Source organism: Orcinus orca, chromosome 10, assembly GCF_937001465.1.
Source record: "Orcinus orca chromosome 10, mOrcOrc1.1, whole genome shotgun sequence".
Lineage (NCBI taxonomy): Eukaryota > Metazoa > Chordata > Mammalia > Artiodactyla > Delphinidae > Orcinus > Orcinus orca.
Window position 1 is genome coordinate 38,986,111 of NC_064568.1, and position 19,591 is coordinate 39,005,701.

Consider the following 19,591-nt stretch of genomic DNA (forward strand, 5'->3'; position numbering starts at 1 on the left):
TTGTCCATTTACACCACAAATATCCCTCTGCTCTCCTTATCAGGCTCTGTTCTAGGTGCTGGGAAACAGAGGTGAATAAGAGAGTCTGCCCTTGGAGCCCTCGTAGCCCATGGGAAGATAATTGTGCTGTGATGTGAGTTGAACCCTAAGGAGCGCTGATGTGTTCCTTCACCTGGCATACCCTTTTTGAAAGCTCTTTTATATCCTATCTTTAAAACCAGATTTGTGGCTAAACCTCCCTCCCTTGACCTCACACCCACCTCCATCTGTTCCCCTATTTCTCCACTTTACTTTATTCCCAGAGTTCTCAAAAGGATTATCTGCACAGGCTGACTCTACTTGCTAACCAGTTTTCCCTTCAACTCATGACTGGGTCTGCTCTTGTTAAGGTCATCAGTGACCTACCTCCCCGTGGCCAGATCCAACAGACGTGTCTGTTTTTATCTCACTTATAGCAACACACAGCACAACAGACCATGCCTGCCTTCTTGAAACTCTCCTTTGGACTTCCATGTTATTATGCACTCCTGGTCTTCCTCCTACCCCACTGGTTATTTTTCCTTCTCAGGAGACTTTGCTGAAGCCTCCTTCTCTTCTGTCGGAGCCATACATGTTGTTTCTCAAAGCTCTGTACTAACCCTCTTTTCTCCCTAAGGGATTTCTCTCCATTGTCATGATTTTCAGAATCCTCTAGATGTCTGCTGCAGAAGGTGATAATCACTGACACTATCTGCCAGGCACTGTCCTTAGTGTTGCATATATTAACTCATTTAATTCTCACACCAACCTTAAGAAGTGTGTACTACTATCTCCATTTTACAAATGAAGAAACTGAGGCACAGAGAGATTAAACAACAAGGCCAAAGCCACCTTTTAGTAAGTGGGAGAGTTGGCATTCAGCCTTGGACAGGCTGGCTCTAGAGCCCATGTCTTATACCATGTACTGCATTAACACACAGATCTTTATCCCTAGACTGTACCTTTCCCCTTAGGACCTTTCCCATACATTCAGCAGCCTACTTATTTATTTACTTGCATTTGTTAAACATATATCAGCACTTCATTAGCATCCCCTCTACTACTATCAAAAACTATCCCATCTCAAAAAGTGATACCATCATCCACCCATTTGTTTAAGCCAGAAACCCAGGAGTCATCCTTGAGATCCTTGAGTCTGCTTTACTGTACTCCTCACAGTCAATTCATCAACAAGCCACATTGATTCTACCACCAAACTTCTCAGAATCTCTTAAATCATTTCACTGCCACCATCCTGGTCTTGGCCACCAGCACCTACTTCCACTTTTGCTCTTTAATCCATTTTCTACAGCTCAAGAATAATTTCCTTAAAATGTAAGATTATGTCACTTCCCAACTTAAAACTCTTTTAAGGTCTCCATTACAAATAGGAAAAACTCTACACCAAGTGTAGAAGGCCTTACTTGAATCAGTAGTTTTCAACCTGGATGAGACTTCTACTTCCCCTACCCACTGATAGACATTTGAACATGTGTAGAAGAATTTTCGTTGTCGGGATGATTAGGAGTGTTACATGTAGTGGGTGGAGGCACACAGTGAAGGGACCCTGGCTAATAAGACAGAGAAGCACTGCCCTAAATCCTCTGGCCCCCACCTACTTACCCAGTCAGACTCCTACTAGATTTCTAGCTTGGGTAGATGGTGTTGCCATTGAACAAGGTAAGAGAGGGAACTCTGAGGAGAATACTTCTGGATGGGCAAAGTGATGAATTCTCTCCGTAGATGTTAATGTGAGGTGGCTTTCAGATGTTCAGCTGGAGATGTACAGTACCCACTGGGTATATTAAGGGACCATCTAGCTTAGAGTCACAGAGTTAGCAATCATTTCCACAAACATGGAGATCTAAACTGGGAAGGTGGTTGAGACTCACCAAGGAGAATGGTAGTTGAACTGAGAAGTGTGTCTAGAGGGGAGCTCCAGGGTTGACAGACATTTAAGGGCCTAGCACTGGTATTTCTTTATTTCCTTGTTTGATCATGTATCTTATATCAAAGCTAGTAGGGTAGTTTTTATTTTTATTTATTGATAAGCAAATTTGTGTCATGAATAAATTATTTTGCCTTCAATTTGAATGATTTGGCTTTCTTCAGCCCTTTAGTAGGCCCTGGCATGGAAAATTGCTCAAGGGAATTTGTTCCCAATGTAGATAGATGTGTGAGACCCAAGAACCTGTGCTTTGTATCTGTGTTGGTGTCTCTCCTGCCTGATGGGGATTGTGATTGAAGGTCATGGACATTCTCTGCCCCTTTGGCTGCATGGTTTGGCTGTCAGACCGTTGAGGATGGGACTACTCTTCCTTTGGAGGCAGGAAGGTAAAACAGTGCCTCCTGTCTCTAGAAAATGTCCTTATGAGCCAAAGCAGTATTATTGAGAGGAACATGAAGGATGATTTTCAACCATGACTGGACATTAGAATCACCTGGAGAGCTTTTAAAAATACTGCTGGCAGGCTTCCACCTTTGACCAGTTAAATCAGAATCTCTGTGGATAAGGCCCAGGCATGGGTGTTTTTTAAAATCAGCCAGATGATTTTAAGGTGCAACCAAGTTTAACAGTCTGGACACTTGGTACTCAAAGTATAGTCTGCAGACCAGCTCCCTTATTTGGGAGCTTGTTAGAAATGCAGAATCTCAGGTCCCACCTGAGATCTTTCTAATTAGAATCTGCATTTTAATAAAATCCCCAAGGGGTTTATTTGCGCATTGTAGTTTGATGAGCAGTGCTTTGTGCCAGTAAGTTCTGAGCAGTGACTAAACGTTAGAATTGCCTTTTTACGTGGGAAGGTTTTAAAAAGACTGATACCTCTTTAAAAAGAGATTCTGGGGTGGAGCTCAGGTATTGGTGTTTTTAAATCAGAGATTCAGGGCTTCCGTGGTGGCACAGTGGTTGAGAGTCCGCCTGCCAATGCAGGGGACATGGGTTCGTGTCCCAGTCCGGGAAGATCCCACATGCCGCGGAGCGGCTGGGCCCGTGAGCCATGGCCGCTGAGCCTGTGCATCCGGAGCCTGTGCTCCACAACGGGAGAGGCCACAACAGTGAGAGGACTGCATACCACAAAAAAAAAAAAAATCAGAGATTCAAAAGTACAGCCAAGACTAAGGAGCTTTGCACTAGTCTTTGCTGTCTCTGGAGTAAAGAATAGAACTCCAGAGGTTCTTGGAAGTACGACAGCAAGGAGAAGAGAGGTTTTTTAATTAAAAGAACTATAACTTTTTTTTTTGAGATTTTTTTTTTTTAGAGCAGTTTTAGACTTACAGAAAAATTACAGAATTTCCATAAACCCCACACCCAATTTCTGCAGTTATTAACATCTAACATTAGTATGGTACATTTGTGTTTTGTTTTTGTTTTTTACTATAAGTAACATTTTTCCAGCAGTTTTGCCAAAAGGCCTTTTGACACATTTTGATGGTTTCTCTCTCATAGGCTCAAACTGTCCAAGTTGCTGAAGTTGAACCACAGTCACAGCCACAGCCTTCCCCAGAACTTCTGCTTCCAAATTCTCTGAAGCCAGAAGAAGGGCTTGAAGTATGGAAAAACTGGGCACAGACCAAGAACGCTGAGCTAGAGAAGGATGCTCAGAACAGACTGGCGCCCATTGGGAGTAAGTGTTTAGGAGGGAAAGAGGGTTGGACTCTGGCAAAAATGCAATGGTACTTAAGCAGCAGGAGGACAGAATGGCAGGAAAGTGGTGTCCCTTGGCTCTCTGGGCACTAGGGCGCACCATCTGAAATAGTATGCTGAATTCAAGACAAGCAACAAGCAGGCCAGACCTACTATAAATGAGCAGAATTTGTGGGGTTTGCCCAAGATCAGGCATTTTTGTACACATGGATTTCTGGGACAGAGAGACTTCTGGGAGGAGATATGAATTAGTGAGTGCACTCAGGGGCCCTCTTCCTTAGCATTATCCTCACGTACTTCCTCATATTACAGAGGGTGGATTTTGTGTTTTTGCTTTCATGTCTTGGTCCTAATAATAATTGGGGGGATACGTGAGGTAGGAAGGATTTTGGTAAGGAAACCCTTTGTGTAATAGGGCAAACAGGATTATTGTCTTTGTAGGCTAGTTCTGATCGTAGATACAAGTGACCATTTTCATCCCAGTGCCTTCATGGGTGGTGTCTGCTCTGAAACCTCCTTCCAGGGATATGAGCAACCAGTAAAGGGACGGCTGTTGCCAGGACCCTCACTCACCTCTGGGGCTTGTGTTGCAGGGCGTCAGTTGCTGCGATTCCAGGAAGATCTCATCTCTTCTGCTGTGGCCGAGTTGAATTATGGGCTCTGTCTAATGACACGGGAAGCTCGAAATGGAGAAGGTGAACCCTATGACCCAGATGTGCTGTACTATATTTTCCTGTGTATTCAAAAGGTAGGAAACAGAACTTCACAGGAACATGTTTGAGCTGTGTTCCCATTGGGTATTTGCTGGGTAGTCAAATTAGTAAAATGACAGGCAAGTGGTTACAATAAAGACATTCTCTTTCAACTATATAGTGAATTTTTAAATGTATGTTTTTTAAAATTGGAAAAGATCTACATGTTCACTTTAAAAAATAAAACATCATCATAATCCCACTATCTAGAGAAACATCTATTAAAATATTTGATATATTACCTTAGAGCCTTTTTTTATCATGGAACATTTATATAACCCTTTTCATTAAAGTAAACATGTAGTTTGCAGAAAAGCAGTTTATCCATAACAAAGTCTCGTGCTGACATGTAGCTTGTCTTCTCATTGTTTCCTGCATTAATGCAAAATAATTATTTGGAAGTGTCTAGCTAGAATATACAACTGTAGTTAGGTTGTCAGGACATCTAGGATGAAGATTAACAAAGAAATTCATTTTAGGACTGGCAGTTTAGGAGAGCAGAGGTGGATTTCTTAGTGTTTGAATGCTATTGTGGAGAAGCCCACAGTATGATGGAAGAACACTTGCTAACTAGGACTCACCCTGTTGCTTAGGCCTGAGAAAAGCCCATCTCCCACTTTGTTCCTCTTTCTTAACCAGTCACCCAGAGCACTGGGTGAAATGCTCTACATGCTTTGTCTCATTCCATGCTCTCTCACTCCTGGAAGGCAGGCACAGTCATCTCCTTTTACAAACAAGGAAACTGAGCCCCCAAAGTTAAAAGATTCCCATGAGTTACTAAACTTATACCACAGCTAATAAGAGGCTGGCCCTGGAGCCCACATCGTGATTTTTGCTACCACAAGACAATGCCTTGCTTGGGTGAAATAGCATTCACAGAATCTGCCCCATTGACCCAATCTCAAGAGTGTTGTGAGAGTCAGTTCACATGCTGAAGTATACTGTGAAAGTGCCGCACACTGGACAGTTTTTTTTTTTAATTTATTTATTTGGCTGCGTTGGCTCTTTGTCATGGCACGTAGGATTTTTGTTGCGGCGTGTGGACTTCTCTCTAGTTGTGGTGCATGGGCTCAGTAGCCCCGCAGCATGTGGGATCTTAGTTCCCCAATGAGGGATCGAACCCAAGTCCCCTGCATTGGAAGACAGATTCTTAACCACTGGACCACCAGGGAAGTCCCTGCTGGACAGTTTTGACTTGGTGTGTTGGTTTGTTAATGGGGGAGGAATGGGTAGGGAGAGGTGAGGGTACTGGTAGAAAAATGTTTGCTTCCCCACAACAACTTGCCCAAGAGACTACCAACAACTTGCCCAAGAGACTACCGACAACTTTTATTGATTATTTTTCTTTTAGTATCTTTTTGAAAATGGACGGGTTGATGACATTTTCTCCGATCTTTATTATGTTCGATTCACGGAGTGGCTGCATGAAGTTCTGAAGGACGTTCAGCCCCGAGTCACTCCACTTGGTAAGAATCTTCCTAGTCCTTGGATGTCTTTAGCACCTGGGTTTTAAAAAGATCACCTGGGGGGGAAAAAAAGATCAGCTACTTGTGTGGCTAGCTGTGATATAGCCTGTGGGTGAGGAGGCTATAAATCCCAGGCACCTAACATCAGTCTCTGTGCTGCTTGGCCTGATGTGGCTCACCAGACAGAGAATCTGGCTGGTTCCAGTGTGGCAAGGACACAGGGGCATGCAGAGTGTGGGGTAGTTACTCCATTTTTTTTCCCTATTAAAATTTATTGATTCAAATTAGAATCCTTGTAAAAATTAAGAATTATAAACTATTTCATCTGTAGGTTAATTATATTACATATTGAGTTTTTCCCCCTTATGTTTAAATATACATTCTACATATATAGAACATAATTTTTGCTTTACCCATGGATAACCTGGGCAGCATGTTGTGTTGGAAAGAACATGAGTTTCGCAGTAGAATGTTTGAGGTGTTTTTTTTTTTGTTTTTTTTTTTAAATAAACTATTTTTGAGAGCAGTTTTAGGTTTACAGGAAAACTGAGCAGGAGATACAGAGAATCCCATATACTCCCTCACACAGCGTTTCCCCTATTATTAGTACCTTGTATTAGTGTAGTGTATTTGTTAAAATTGATGAGCCAATGTTTGGTACATTATTATTAACTAAAGTCTGAAGTTTACATTAGAGTTCACTCCTTGGGTTGTATCTTCTGTGGGTTTTGACAAATGTATAATGACATGTATCTACAATTCAGTATCATACAGAAGTTTCACTGCTTTAAAATCCCCCATGTTCCACTTATTCATCCCTCCCTCCATTCCCCTGACTCTCTAGCAATCTCTGATCTTTTTTACTGTCTCCATAATCTTGCCTTTTCCAGAATGTCATATAGTTAGAAAAATTTAGTGTTAATTTCTTTCAATAACTTCATTTAATGCTCCTGCATGTCTTTTCATGGCTTGATAGCTCATTTCTTTTTTTTGCTGAATAATATTCCATTTTATGAATGTGCCACAGTTTGTTTATCCATTCACCTATTAAAGGACATTTTGGTTGTTTCCACGTTTCGGTAATTATGAATAAAGCTGCTGTAAACATTGTGTGCAGGTCTTTGGTGAAAGAATAGACAGATCCGTGGAACAGAATAGAGAGTCCAGAAGTAGAACCACACGAATATAACCAATTTATCTTTGACCAGGGGGCAAAGGCAGTTAAATGGAGAAAGGATAGTCTTTTGTTTTGTTTTCTTTTATTTTTTTTGGCCTCGCCATGTGGCTTGCGGGATCTTAGTTCCCTGACCGCGGATTGAACCTGGGCCATGCAGTGAAAAGCACCAAGTCCTAACCACTGGACCGCCAGGGATTCCCAAGATAGTCTTTTCAACTAACGCTGCTGGAACAACTGGACATGCACATATTTTTTAAAAAAATGAATCATAGACCTAAATGTAAAGGTATAAAAACTCCTAGAAGATAAAATAGGAGAAAATCTAGGTGACCTCAGGTTTGTTGGTAACTTTTTAGATAAAACACAAAAAGCACAATCTGTGAAACGAAAAAATTGGTAAGTTGGACTTTATTAAAATTTAAAAAACAAACAAACAAAAACTTACTCTCTGTGAAAGACATTGTTAAGAGAATGAAAAGACAAGCCACAGACTGGGAGGAAATCTTTGCAAAACACATATCTGATAAAGGACCGGGATCCAAAATATATAAAAAACCCTTAACAGTCAACAATAACAAAACAAAGAACCCAATTAAAAAATGGGTCAAGGATCTGAACAGTTGCCTCACCAAAGAAGCTGGCAGGTAAGTATATGAAAAGATATTTAGCATATATCATCAGGAAATGGCAAATTAGAACAGTGATGGGAGTTCCCTGGTGGCCTACTGATTAGGATTTGGAGCTTTCACTGTCGTGCCTCGGGTTCAGTGCCTGGTCGTGGAACTGAGATTACGCAGGCCACGTGGCACAGCATGCATAAATACATACATACATACATACATACAGTAATGTACCACTATATACCTATTAGAATGGCTGAATTCGCAAGCATTCTCTTACCTTAGGATCCAGCAGTCATGCTTCTTTGTATTTACCCAAATGAGTTGAAAACCTTATGTCCACACGAATATCTGAGTTTTAATCCTGGCTCTGGATTTAATAAAATGTGTGTTTAACTTTTTCTTAATCTTTTTTTAAAATTGAGATATAGTTGACATATAACATTATATTAGTTTCAGGTGTACAACAATGATTTGATACAGTATGTATATATTGCAAAGTGATTTAGTCTAGTTAACATTTGTCGTCATAGTTACATGCTTAACCTTTTAAAAAAAATACTGTTTAAACATTTTTTGAGTGCCTACTATGTGCCAGGCAGTTCCAGGTGTACATAATATAATTCAGTAGTGAACAAAATGAAGCTTACAGTCTAACGGGCGAGACTGTAGAAATAATCACATTAATTTATGATAATTAAGTGCTTTGAAGAACAAAGCACAGAGAATGGAAAGTATTACGGGTACATTAGGAGGGAGGCCTCTCTGAGGGGATGTCATTAGAACAGACACCTGAGTAAGTGAATCACTGTATGTGATCTGCAAAATTTCAAACCAAGTGTGGCTATATAAAGTTTGCTTTTTAAAACATTTTATTATGGAAATTTCAAGCACATACAAAATAAACAGAATAAATTAATGACACTCCCATGTACCCGTGGCAAATCTTGTTCCATATATACACTGCCTGTTCCCCGCACCGTGTTATTTTGAAGTAAATCCCAGACACTTTATCCATAAATATTTTAATATGTTATTGACATCCCACAATGCCATTATTATACTTTTTTTAAAAAAGATAAGTCCATAATGTCATCAAATTCTACCCTTTGTTCGAATTTCTAATTGTCCCATAAATATCAGAATTTTATTTGTTTAAGTTGCAGATGAGGTCCGCACGTTGAAATTGCTGTAATACCTTTTAATGTTTAGCTTTAATCTTTAATTTCCCCCTTGATTATTTTTCTTGCAATTTATTTATGGAAGAAAATAGCCTTTTAAAAAGTCTAATTTTTGCTATTATATCTCCATGCTGTAATTTAACATATTCTTCTGTCCCCTGTATTTACAGTTAATTGGTAGTTGCATATAAAGACTTGATTAATCAAGTTTTGTTTTTTTTGTGTATTTTTTTTTTGGCAAGGTTACATCATAGATGGGTTACTTACTTCCATCAGGTGCCCATAATGTCTGGATCCATTAATTCATGAGGAGTTGCAAGCAGTGGTATTCTAATGTTATCACTTCATTATTAGCTGAAATACAAAGAGAAACTTTTCCTCATGAACTCTTTGAATTCCTAGCAGTATAGATTGTATAGAAGAGACAGGATAAGGGCTTGTTTCTTCTTCTTTGTTTAGTAGTTTTCACAGTAATGAGTTGGTTCACCAGCTTCCTCCAGCTGGGTTTTTTTTGTTTGTTTAAAGAATCATTGTGAGCTAATTAATTTAAACATAATTAATATGATTCAATTCATTGCACTTGTTATCTTTAATGATGCACAAATTGTCCCATCTTTGGCCATTTGGAGCCTCTTTAAATTGGCTCTTAAGTTCATTTGACATGACCCTACTTCCTTGATTTCTGGTTTGCCAGAATGTTCCAGGCTTATCCTGGACATTTTCTGTCACCCAGTGTGGAATTGATCAGTTTTCCATGGAGCCTGGTACTTTTCAGTGTTAAATGGTATTTCGTTATCACAGTCTGGATGGTAGGGGTGCTCATTGCTCCTTGGGTTTCTAGGCCTAACTAAAAAAAATTAATATAAAATAGATCATTTTGATGCTTTGCAGTTCAGATTCAGAACTATGAGACTTTTATATGTTGTTTCCATCTGTATCTCCTTTTGCCCGTGCCAGGAGTTCTGGTTTTCAGGCATTAAAGTTCACTTTAAGTTGTGTTGTTAAGAAGTGATTATAGGGAAGTGACACCGGGTGGCAGAGTGAACCCAGGGAAAATAGGGCATGCCACGGTATGCCTGGGGCCACTCTTAGGGCTGGCCTTCCCTCCTCCCTGAGAAGGGCTATCTTCTGTCACTCATCCCGCTTAAGATTTGTCTGAGAGCAAGGAAGTTTATCTCATTGCCATTGGGCCACAAAATAGAATAGTAGAGGCCAACATTCCCTAAAGAGATGGAAGTGCACTAATGGAGTCAGAGGGCCAGCTTTGGCAAGAACAGAGAAAAGGAATGTATTGGGCAGATCATTCCCCTGCTTCTAAGAAGTGCCACCCTCACTCCCTGCCTGGAGAATCCTGAAACTCCTGCAGAATGCTGGTGTCTGCTGCTGTTTCACCATGCCCTCAGTCCCTGGCACACATACACTTGGACATTGACTGTTGAATGAACATATGAAGGGGGCTTGATGATCAGCCCAGGTCTCATCTTCCTTTGGTGTAGACCTGCCTGCCCAGGGCTCTTGATCAAACCACTGCCTTAACCCCTGTCCAGCTTTCAGTTAGCTTATGAACCAGGGTCTTACTGTAAAACTTGCCCTATGGAGGAAACCTATAATAGATCTGAATATCATTCTCCCCTTTTTCCAAAGGGGATGAGAATGGGTTTGCTTTCTAGACATGGAAGACATGAGAAGTTTAACAAGGGCAAACGGGCATGTATACCAGTTCTTTGGGCCCTGGCCTGGATACCTTTGAAAGTATAATGAAAGCTCTGTACCCTCTTTTCAGAGAAGTTTGCATATATGCAGAGAGGTTGGCTTATACTTTTGGGTGTTTCTGAGGGATGTCCTTCTACCCCATATTAATCTGCAGTTAAAGGAAGAATTAACATCAGGTGAGAGTGATCATGTAGGGCAGTGGTTCTCAAAGTATGGTGTTAGGAACTTGTTGAAAACACACATTTTCGGGTCCTGCCCAGAAACTTGGGTTGGGACTCAGCTGTTTGTGTTTTAACAAGTTTTCCAGATGATTCTGCCATATCCCAGGAAGACTTCTCCAGTTAAGCTTGTACTCCTGTGTGGTACTGTTGTGCTTCACACCTGCCATCCTGCACCTTTGAGGGACTGCCTGCCATCCTCTTGTTGTAGCAGTACTCTGTTCCTCCTAGGCTATGTCCTGCCCAGCCACGTGACTGAGGAGATGCTGTGGGAGTGCAAGCAGCTCGGCGCTCACTCCCCTTCCACCCTGCTGACCACCCTCATGTTCTTTAACACCAAGTAAGTGTTCTAGAGGCTCCATGCTTAGCCACTGCTGGCATCTACCCAGTGAAGAGGGTAGAAACTATCCAGATGGACTTCTAATACCTTTGACATATACTTGAGAGCCTTTGAGCTACTGAAAGCCCTCAGCCCCACTTGGCTACATTCTGTGTGCTGACCAGTGAGGCAGACAGCCTTGCCAGATCCCTACCATCAGTCTTGATAAGATTCCTCCACTAGACAGTGTGTTTGGGTGTGGGCTTGCCCAGATTCTGGGAGTGTGGGCAGTGGCTCCTCTGAAGCCCTGATGGCGGAGGGTAAGTCACGGTCTCCTCCTGGCACCCCTCCCTTTGCCTTGCTTTCACTTGTGGTGCAGATACTTCCTGTTGAAGACAGTGGACCAGCACATGAAGCTGGCCTTCTCCAAGGTCTTACGACAGACAAAGAAGAACCCCTCTAATCCTAAGGATAAAAGCACGAGTATTCGGTACCTGAAGGCACTTGGGATACACCAGACTGGCCAGAAAGGTAGGGGAAAGAGGTAGGGGTTGCAGAAACAGGTGCTACTAGTCCTGCCCTGCCCTTGTGCCTGGGGGACTAGTAATGAATGTGAAGATTGGGATTTGCTGGATAGGAATTTTCCATTCCCTTCTCCCCAGCCATAAACTTCAAACTCTTCTAGAAGCAGAGACGCCCCAGAAATGATAGCTGCCTTTTCCTTTTATACTCACTGCCCATGCCTCACACCCTTTTCCTTCCCAGTATTTCCTGGTTGGGATGGCTGGAAGCCTAAGGTTTCTAATCTGAGCCTGAGTAAAGGCAGTCTGATGCCATGTCTGTGGTGGTGGTGGGGTATGTTTTATAGTTACAGATGACATGTATGCAGAACAGACGGAAAATCCAGAGAATCCACTGAGATGTCCTATCAAGCTCTACGATTTCTACCTCTTTAAATGGTGAGGAGGCTCTATTGTGACTGGGTGACGCGCGCGCGCGCGTGTGTGTGTGTGTGTGTGTATGCATGCGCACGTGCCAAAGCATTCTCTAGTCACAGGCGGAGTAAAAACACACTTCTGAAAAGCTAAATATAGAAGCAACCTTATTGGTTTTCCCAAAGCATGTGCCCAGCACTGCTCCCTTATGGTCCACTTTCATGGAGAGAGGATGAAAGTAGAGGGAGGACAGTACAGAGAGGCTGCCTCTGTCACATATTGAGCATAGCCCTGCATCTTCCTGGCCTTGACCTTTCTCACCAACACTGTCAATCTAAGAGGAACTCCTTTCCTTGGCTTTCATTCTCTCTTGCCCCTGCAGTTTGGTATATCGTCTTAACAGCAGTGCCAGAAGATCTTTCTACATTGTAGGTCTTGCCGTGTTACTTAGATTAAGACCTTTAGTGGTTTCCTTTTACTCTACAGAGAAAGACCGTAATCCTAATGTGGCCAGCAGGGCCTTTCATGTACTCTCCCTTGTTAACCTCGTGTCCGTGTAGCTCTTGGCTCTCTAGCCACACTGGCTCTTCTCCACTGAAGGGCATCATGCTCTCCCTTCCTCAAGACCTCTGCACAGAACTTTTTGCTGTTGGGCAAACCCTGCCACCCCCTGCCTGTTTAGCTAGTTAGCTCCTATCCATCCTTAAAAGAGCTTTATTAGGGAAGCATTTCCAAATTCCCTGCCTGTTCCCTCCGGCTGTTTCTTCTGTAACCCTTACCACTGTTTGTTATTTTCTTTGTCTTTATGTAACTGTTTAATTGCTGCCTGTCTCCCCTCTTACCTGTAAACTCCATAATATAGGGACTCTTGGGTCTTATTCATTTCTTTTAATATCAGCACCTAGTGCAGGCCTGGCACACAGTAGCCCTTTGATAAATCTTGAATCAGTGGATGAATAACTGTTAGAGGATGGCATGTGCTCAGTACTTAAGAGAAGTACAGCACAACGTTGAGGGGGTGTGAGTCCAGGTAAAGGCCCCAGCATCATAGCCAAGCCGAGAAGTCAGAGTCCCTCAGATCAAGTTGAGGAATTATCAATGGATGGAGTAGAGGAAACAACATAAGCAAAGACTCGGAAATAGACTTTCTGGGTGCTGAAATTCGTTCAGAGTGGGATATGGTTGGACTCAAGTAGATGAGCCCTGGGAGCCCTAGTCAGAGGAATCACACCTGGCAGTGTGTGAGGGAGGAGCAGAAGATGGGCAGCCTAACACTGGCATTTGCAGTAACTCCAAAGGGACTAGAGGTAGTGTGTGTTGGCTGCATGGAATTTAGGAGCTGTGCCACCATGCTCTCCAGAGCTTCCCGTCTTTTGCAGATAGCATCTCTTCAGGAGATTCATGGTGGGAGGGTTGAGATCATGGTGGTTTTACCCAGCTTTTACCCATGTATTCTTCAGCCCCCAGAGTGTGAAAGGCCGGAATGACACCTTTTACCTGACGCCTGAGCCGGTGGTGGCCCCCAACAGCCCAATCTGGTACTCAGTCCAGCCTATCAGCAGAGAGCAGATGGGACAGATGCTGACTCGGATCCTGGTGATACGAGAAATTCAGGAGGCCATTGCGGTGGCCAACGCAAGCACCATGCACTGAGATCCCTCAGCCATGGTGCAAGGGAGACCATCCAGGAAAAAATGGACACTTTCACACTAAAGAAGAGGCCTCCATTTTTTTCTTTTCTTTTTTTATTGGTGTAGTTATGAACCCTTTCAGACTGCTTCTATTTCAAATGTAAAAGGAAACTTTGCCCCCTGTGCATCTTCATAAACGTGCTGTGGCAGACTTCTCAGCCCATGGGGGCTATGGGTTTCCTGAGAGCCAGATGTCCTAGACAGTTGCTGGCTGACTTTTTGTGTGTGGGGCCTGAGGAAAGGGCTTGGACTGTTAGGAGAAATGTCACCCCTTCCCTTCCTCCAGAAAGATGGAATTAATGATGGATGGACCCTCCAGGGAATCTCCCCAGCTGGCTTCCACTCTGACTGGCAGACTTCGCTGACCACAGGGGAGCCATGGTTTTTTCTTTCTTCATGCTCAGACATAAACCTAGCATCTTAATGGAAGGAAAATGAGGGGAACTTCAATTATGATTTATTAAAGACAATTTCTATTACACCCTCCTTTATGACAAGTGACATTTTAGATGTTAAAGTAAAAACTTTACCATGTCTTTTTTTTTTTTTTTTTTTTTTTTGGCCTAACATTGAGGCCTTAAACCTGAGGCTTCTGTGCCTGATGGAATTCTTGTAACATACACTTGTGTATCATATAAAGATACCACTCTGTTTCTCTTATGTATTCTTAATCTAGTTGTTTATTAAGAATGACAAGCACGTCTTTTCAACATGCTAGTGAACAACGCCTCTTCATTTGGGAGGAGCCAGGCGGGGCAGTGGCAGCAAAGCCTTGCGTGTTGGACAGGGCGAGGTCCTGCGGGAGGGGGTAGCAACAGGAAACAGCCCTAGAGCGTGCTATGCGCCTGCGTTCCCTCCAGCCAGCCCCGCCCTAGAGGCGTATGAGCTCTGTACGAGCGTGCTGCGTCCTGACGTCGGCGACGCGCTGGGCGCGGTGACGATATCGGCGGGTTTATATTGGCGCGGCCCAGAAGGCGGAGGCCTCTGCGGCGACGTCTTCGGAGACGCGCGGCCTTGCCCCGCGCTAGCCATGGCCGACTACCTGATTAGCGGGGGCACGTCTTACGTGCCGGACGACGGGCTCACGGCACAGCAGCTGTTTAACTGTGGGGACGGCCTCACCTACAAGTGCGGGCCTAGCGGGCTCACCTGGGCCAGGAGAGGAGCGGCGCGCAGGGTTGGGAGGCCGGGTGGGGCTTCTATTGAGCCCGCTTGGCTCGGGCGTGGGGGACAGGTTCCGGAAATTCCCCACCCATCTCAGGTTCAGTGTGACAGGTCTGAAGCGGGCGGGATGGAGGAGGCATCTTGGTAGTGCCTGAGATTTCCAGGTTAGAAACTCCGTTCTCTGGGCACATGGAGTTGTCAGGATGCCAGAGGCGCTGATGACAGCTAGGTGGCAGAAAAGGTCCGCTGTCTCCATCTCTACCTTGTTCTCTGCCTTGCCTGTGTTACTCGGGCTAGGTTATTTCCCTCTCTGCCGGAATGCCTTAAGAGATGATTTATGAGGATGGTGTCTCAGGCTGCCATAAGCCTGACCCTTACTCCCAATTCCCCTCCCCTCTAGTGACTTTCTCATTCTCCCCGGGTACATCGATTTCACTGCAGACCAAGTGGTGAGTATGGACAGGAATTGGATCCTAAGTATCAAGGTTGGATAAAAGTGCTGCTGTCCCCTCTCGGCTATCTCAGTAGATTGGTTTTGGGGGTGGATGCTATGGAATGGTCTTACTGGCATGCAGGTCATACAGAGCACCTATTTTGCGGGGAACATGGCACCGCCCTGAGGTATATGAGGTGCTTTTGCACATTAGTTGGCCTTATTTCTTTAGGACCTGACCTCTGCTCTGACTAAAAAGATCACTCTGAAGACCCCACTTGTTTCCTCACCCATGGACACAGTCACAGAGGCTGGGATGGCCATAGCAATGGCGGTGAGCACTGTGGCATGTGAGGGCAGAAGCAGGGGCCCCATCTCTCTTTCCCACGGGCATACAATCATGCCACTCTTCTTCTTTGTCACTTTTCCCGTGTTTTCTTTCTGTGTATCCTGCAGCTTACAGGTGGTATTGGCTTCATTCACCACAACTGTACACCAGAATTCCAGGCCAATGAAGTTCGTAAAGTGAAGGTCAGAAGGGAAATGATCACTGTCAAGAGCTCCTGGGAATTGCACTGAGGTGGAGTAGGGTGGGAGTGGGGGAATTATTCTGATTTAGGATCCTTTCTTTCCCACTGTGGGGGTTCAATTCCTGAGGAGAGCCTGAGACCCTGTGTCTTAAAGCAACAGAAGAGGGCCAGGTGTACAGTGCCCTGCAATGCACTCATGTCTCCTAGCTCTGGGTTTGAAGTGTTTGTGTGATTTGATCCTGTGGCACTGCCAAAGGGGGAGTTGGCACAGATCCCAGGCTTCAGACCAAAAGTCTGATGAAAGTGGTTCAGAAGTGCCCTTTTTCACCATCCCTTCCAGAAATATGAGCAGGGATTCATCACAGACCCTGTGGTCCTCAGTCCCAAAGATCGAGTGCGGGATGTCTTTGAAGCCAAGGCCCGGCATGGCTTCTGTGGTATCCCCATCACTGACACAGGCCGGATGGGGAGCCGCCTGGTGGGCATCATCTCCTCGAGGGACATTGATTTTCTCAAGGAGGAGGAGCATGACCGGTTTTTGGGAGAGGTGGGTGCCACTGACAGAGCACAGGCAAACTCTGACAGCCCAGGTTAAAGATAAAGTCTTCTGTTCTGTTGTCTGAATGGCAACTTTGAGGGCCTCTGCTGTCCAGGAAAGATGAACACCTGGCTAAGTTTCTGACCCTTTCATGGGGTTCCTGCATCCCTTCCCCACCAAAGGCTTTCAATCTGCCCAAATGTTTGCCAGCATACCCAAATTTTTTGCCACACCCAGAGTGGGGGCTGTGCTCTTTCTCCACAACGTGCTCCATGTACCTGATGTCCTTTCTACTAAATTCTCACTCTTGCCATTAGATTGCTGCAGACTGTTGGGTTTACTTGAGGGTAGTCTGGGTGCAGGTGTGTAAACATGGTGGTCTTTGGAACCTCACCCCTGAGTTAGGGCAGGGTCTGTTGGGAGGCCTGATCTCCTATTGCTGTTCCTCACAACTCCCCTCTCTTATAGATCATGACAAAGAGGGAAGACTTGGTGGTAGCCCCTGCAGGCATCACACTGAAGGAAGCAAATGAAATTCTGCAGCGCAGCAAGAAGGGTGAGTCCTAGAGGTAGGAAGTGTTCTGGAACCAAAGACCAAGGTCCTGATTTATGTCCTGCCCTGCCCCTAGGAAAGTTACCCATTGTAAATGAAGATGATGAGCTGGTGGCCATCATTGCCCGGACAGACCTGAAGAAAAACCGAGATTACCCACTGGCCTCCAAAGATGCCAAGAAGCAGCTGCTGTGTGGAGCAGCCATTGGCACTCATGAGGATGACAAGTATCGGCTGGACTTGCTAGCCCAGGCTGGTGTGGACGTGGTGGTTTTGGTGAGCTGCTGCACAGGCAAGGTGGGGTGGTAGGAGCAGCTGTCATACCACAGTCTCATTGGGACTACTTTCCTGTCTCAGGACTCTTCCCAGGGAAACTCCATCTTCCAGATCAACATGATCAAGTACATCAAAGAGAAATACCCCAGTCTCCAAGTCATTGGAGGCAATGGTGAGACAAGACTGGGCACTGAAGGATGTGGGGCGAGAGTGGGGGAGCTAGGCTCCCACGTAGACCTTCATGTGAGCCTTTCCCTGTTCCTCCCTGCAGTGGTCACAGCTGCTCAGGCCAAGAACCTCATTGATGCTGGTGTAGATGCCCTGCGGGTGGGAATGGGCAGTGGCTCCATCTGCATCACTCAAGAAGGTAAGAAGACTTTGGCAAGGCCCTCAGAGACCTGGCTTTAGCAGGGCCCTTAGCCCCACATGCCCTGGAGCCAAGCGCTCTTACGGGAACTACATTGAGTCCTCCAGTAGGGGCAGCCCCAGGGCCAAACAGGCCCCTTGGATGGGTAACATGCTGGAAGTAAGACGAGCTCTCGTCAGTCTTCACCTGCCACTTCCCCCACCCCCGCCTAGCCTGGCCTCCCCGCTCCTGCTCCGTGCCCTCTCTAAACTCTGGTCTGTTTGTTTTATTTAGCGGCTCCCAAGATCCCTCCAGACATAAAGTCCCACAGCCCCAAATGCCCTTCTACTGTCACGGGCTGCTATAGTAAGTCCGGCCCGGTCCACTGGCCCGGCCCAGCTGCCCACTGCCCGGCTGCTTGGTTGACTGTAGCTGTAGCTCCCGGGGTTTGTGGTGCTGACGGGTGGGCAGGGCAAACTGAATGACAGACCATGGTTTTGGGAGCTGCTCAAGAACACAGCTCCCTCCTCTTCCTGGGGTGTTTGTAGGGCAGGACCTCCACCAGGTAGGCCCTGCTCTGCCCACATCTCCTGCAGTAGGCACAGCTTAAGGACCAACTCGGGGGCCCACTCTTCCTTCCACATGACCACTGCCCTGATCTTGCCTGAGCTGCCCACCATGCAGGGAGCAAGGGGTGGGTCTCTGGGTACTAACTGCACGGTGACCCCTACCCCACCTGATATCAATTGGGCGGGGCTTTCCCGGCTGCTGACTGCATGTGCCTGAGGCTGCCCTGGGCCATGCACATATGCATGCGCACATGCCAAGGGTGAGTGGGGGCCATCACAGCTATTTGTACTGTTTAAGGCTGATGGGGCAGCAGCCATCCCAGACAAGACTTTTCCTCTACCAGGCTGCAGTCCTGGTGCAGGTGTAACTGAGAGCTCCTGGGTGCTGATTTGTGGCCACAGAGCCTCTTGCCTGTCCCCACTAACGCCACCCCCATTTGTTCCTCCATGTCTCAACAGTGCTGGCCTGTGGGCGGCCCCAAGCAACAGCAGTGTACAAGGTGTCAGAATATGCACGGCGCTTTGGTGTTCCTGTCATCGCTGATGGAGGAATCCAAAATGTGGGCCATATTGCCAAAGCTTTGGCCCTTGGGGCCTCAACAGGTGAGGCCCAACATTCAGGGAGCCTAGTGGGTCTCCTTCCCTAATGCCATTCAGGATCTTCCCCCAGCATTCCTTCTGTCCATAGTTATGATGGGCTCCCTCCTGGCTGCTACCACTGAAGCCCCTGGCGAGTATTTCTTCTCTGATGGGATCCGGCTAAAGAAATATCGGGGTATGGGTTCTCTCGATGCCATGGACAAGCATCTCAGCAGCCAGAACCGATATTTCAGGTGGGACAGGCAGGTCAGTTGCCCTATGCTAACCCTGCACTGGCAGCATCATCCATGTTTCGACTTTGCCTGTGTTTCCTGCCTCTCCCTGCAGTGAAGCTGACAAAATCAAGGTGGCCCAGGGGGTATCTGGGGCTGTGCAGGATAAAGGATCCATCCACAAATTTGTTCCCTACCTGATTGCTGGCATCCAGCACTCCTGCCAGGACATTGGCGCCAAGAGTTTGACCCAAGTCCGGTAAGCTTAGGGAGCTGGGACATTGGGTAGAGGGCCTGGTCCAGGGCCAGCTACCCACATCTGATTTCTGCCTCTCTTCAGAGCCATGATGTATTCTGGAGAGCTCAAGTTTGAGAAGAGAACATCCTCAGCTCAGGTGGAAGGTGGTGTCCACAGCCTCCATTCGTAAGTGACCAACCCTCTCCACTCCTCTGTCCTTGGGGTGGAGGTCTCTTCCATGCCTCCATGCTCCTGCCCTCACCTCACAGCTGGTCCTTCTGCCAACAGGTATGAGAAGCGTCTTTTCTGAAAAGGGATACAGCACACCCTCGGTTTTTCAATAAAAGTTTGAAAAAAAGTGATGCCTGATCTTTGAGGTCAACAAGTAGGTGGGGC

General features: G+C 45.6%; 2 protein-coding genes across 8 annotated transcripts in view; both read left to right on the forward strand.

The window, feature by feature from the left end:
• The window catches only part of QRICH1 (glutamine rich 1), a 54,005-nt gene extending 39,557 nt beyond the window's left edge, over window positions 1–14,448 (forward strand). For all 4 annotated transcript variants that reach the window (XM_049716139.1, XM_012538292.3, XM_033413120.2 and 1 more), the window contains 7 exons: window positions 3,467–3,644; window positions 4,258–4,412; window positions 5,768–5,882; window positions 11,023–11,131; window positions 11,490–11,641; window positions 11,979–12,069; window positions 13,506–14,448. In XM_049716139.1, the coding sequence (XP_049572096.1) occupies window positions 3,467–3,644; window positions 4,258–4,412; window positions 5,768–5,882; window positions 11,023–11,131; window positions 11,490–11,641; window positions 11,979–12,069; window positions 13,506–13,698 (993 nt within the window). In that variant the 3' untranslated portion in view covers window positions 13,699–14,448. The remainder of the gene's footprint in view (window positions 1–3,466; window positions 3,645–4,257; window positions 4,413–5,767; window positions 5,883–11,022; window positions 11,132–11,489; window positions 11,642–11,978; window positions 12,070–13,505) is intronic.
• Window positions 14,449–14,670: 222 nt separating this feature from the next.
• On the forward strand, window positions 14,671–19,572 carry IMPDH2 (inosine monophosphate dehydrogenase 2). 4 transcript variants are annotated; one of them, XM_033413136.2, is made up of 15 exons: window positions 14,671–14,864; window positions 15,301–15,349; window positions 15,566–15,667; window positions 15,790–15,864; window positions 16,204–16,410; window positions 16,870–16,957; window positions 17,031–17,230; window positions 17,312–17,402; window positions 17,502–17,597; window positions 17,871–17,942; window positions 18,605–18,748; window positions 18,816–18,978; window positions 19,073–19,216; window positions 19,298–19,381; window positions 19,484–19,572. In XM_033413136.2, the coding sequence occupies exons 1-15, from the start codon at window positions 14,767–14,769 to the stop codon at window positions 19,503–19,505; spliced, it is 1,635 nt and encodes a 544-aa protein (XP_033269027.1). In that variant the 5' UTR covers window positions 14,671–14,766; the 3' UTR covers window positions 19,506–19,572. The 4 variants fall into 4 exon arrangements, with proteins under 4 accessions (XP_033269027.1, XP_033269029.1, XP_033269028.1 ...); XM_033413137.2 differs by having other exon boundaries at window positions 14,687–14,864; window positions 18,834–18,978; XM_033413138.2 differs by lacking the exon at window positions 17,871–17,942 and having other exon boundaries at window positions 14,684–14,864.
• Window positions 19,573–19,591: the final 19 nt, after the last annotated feature.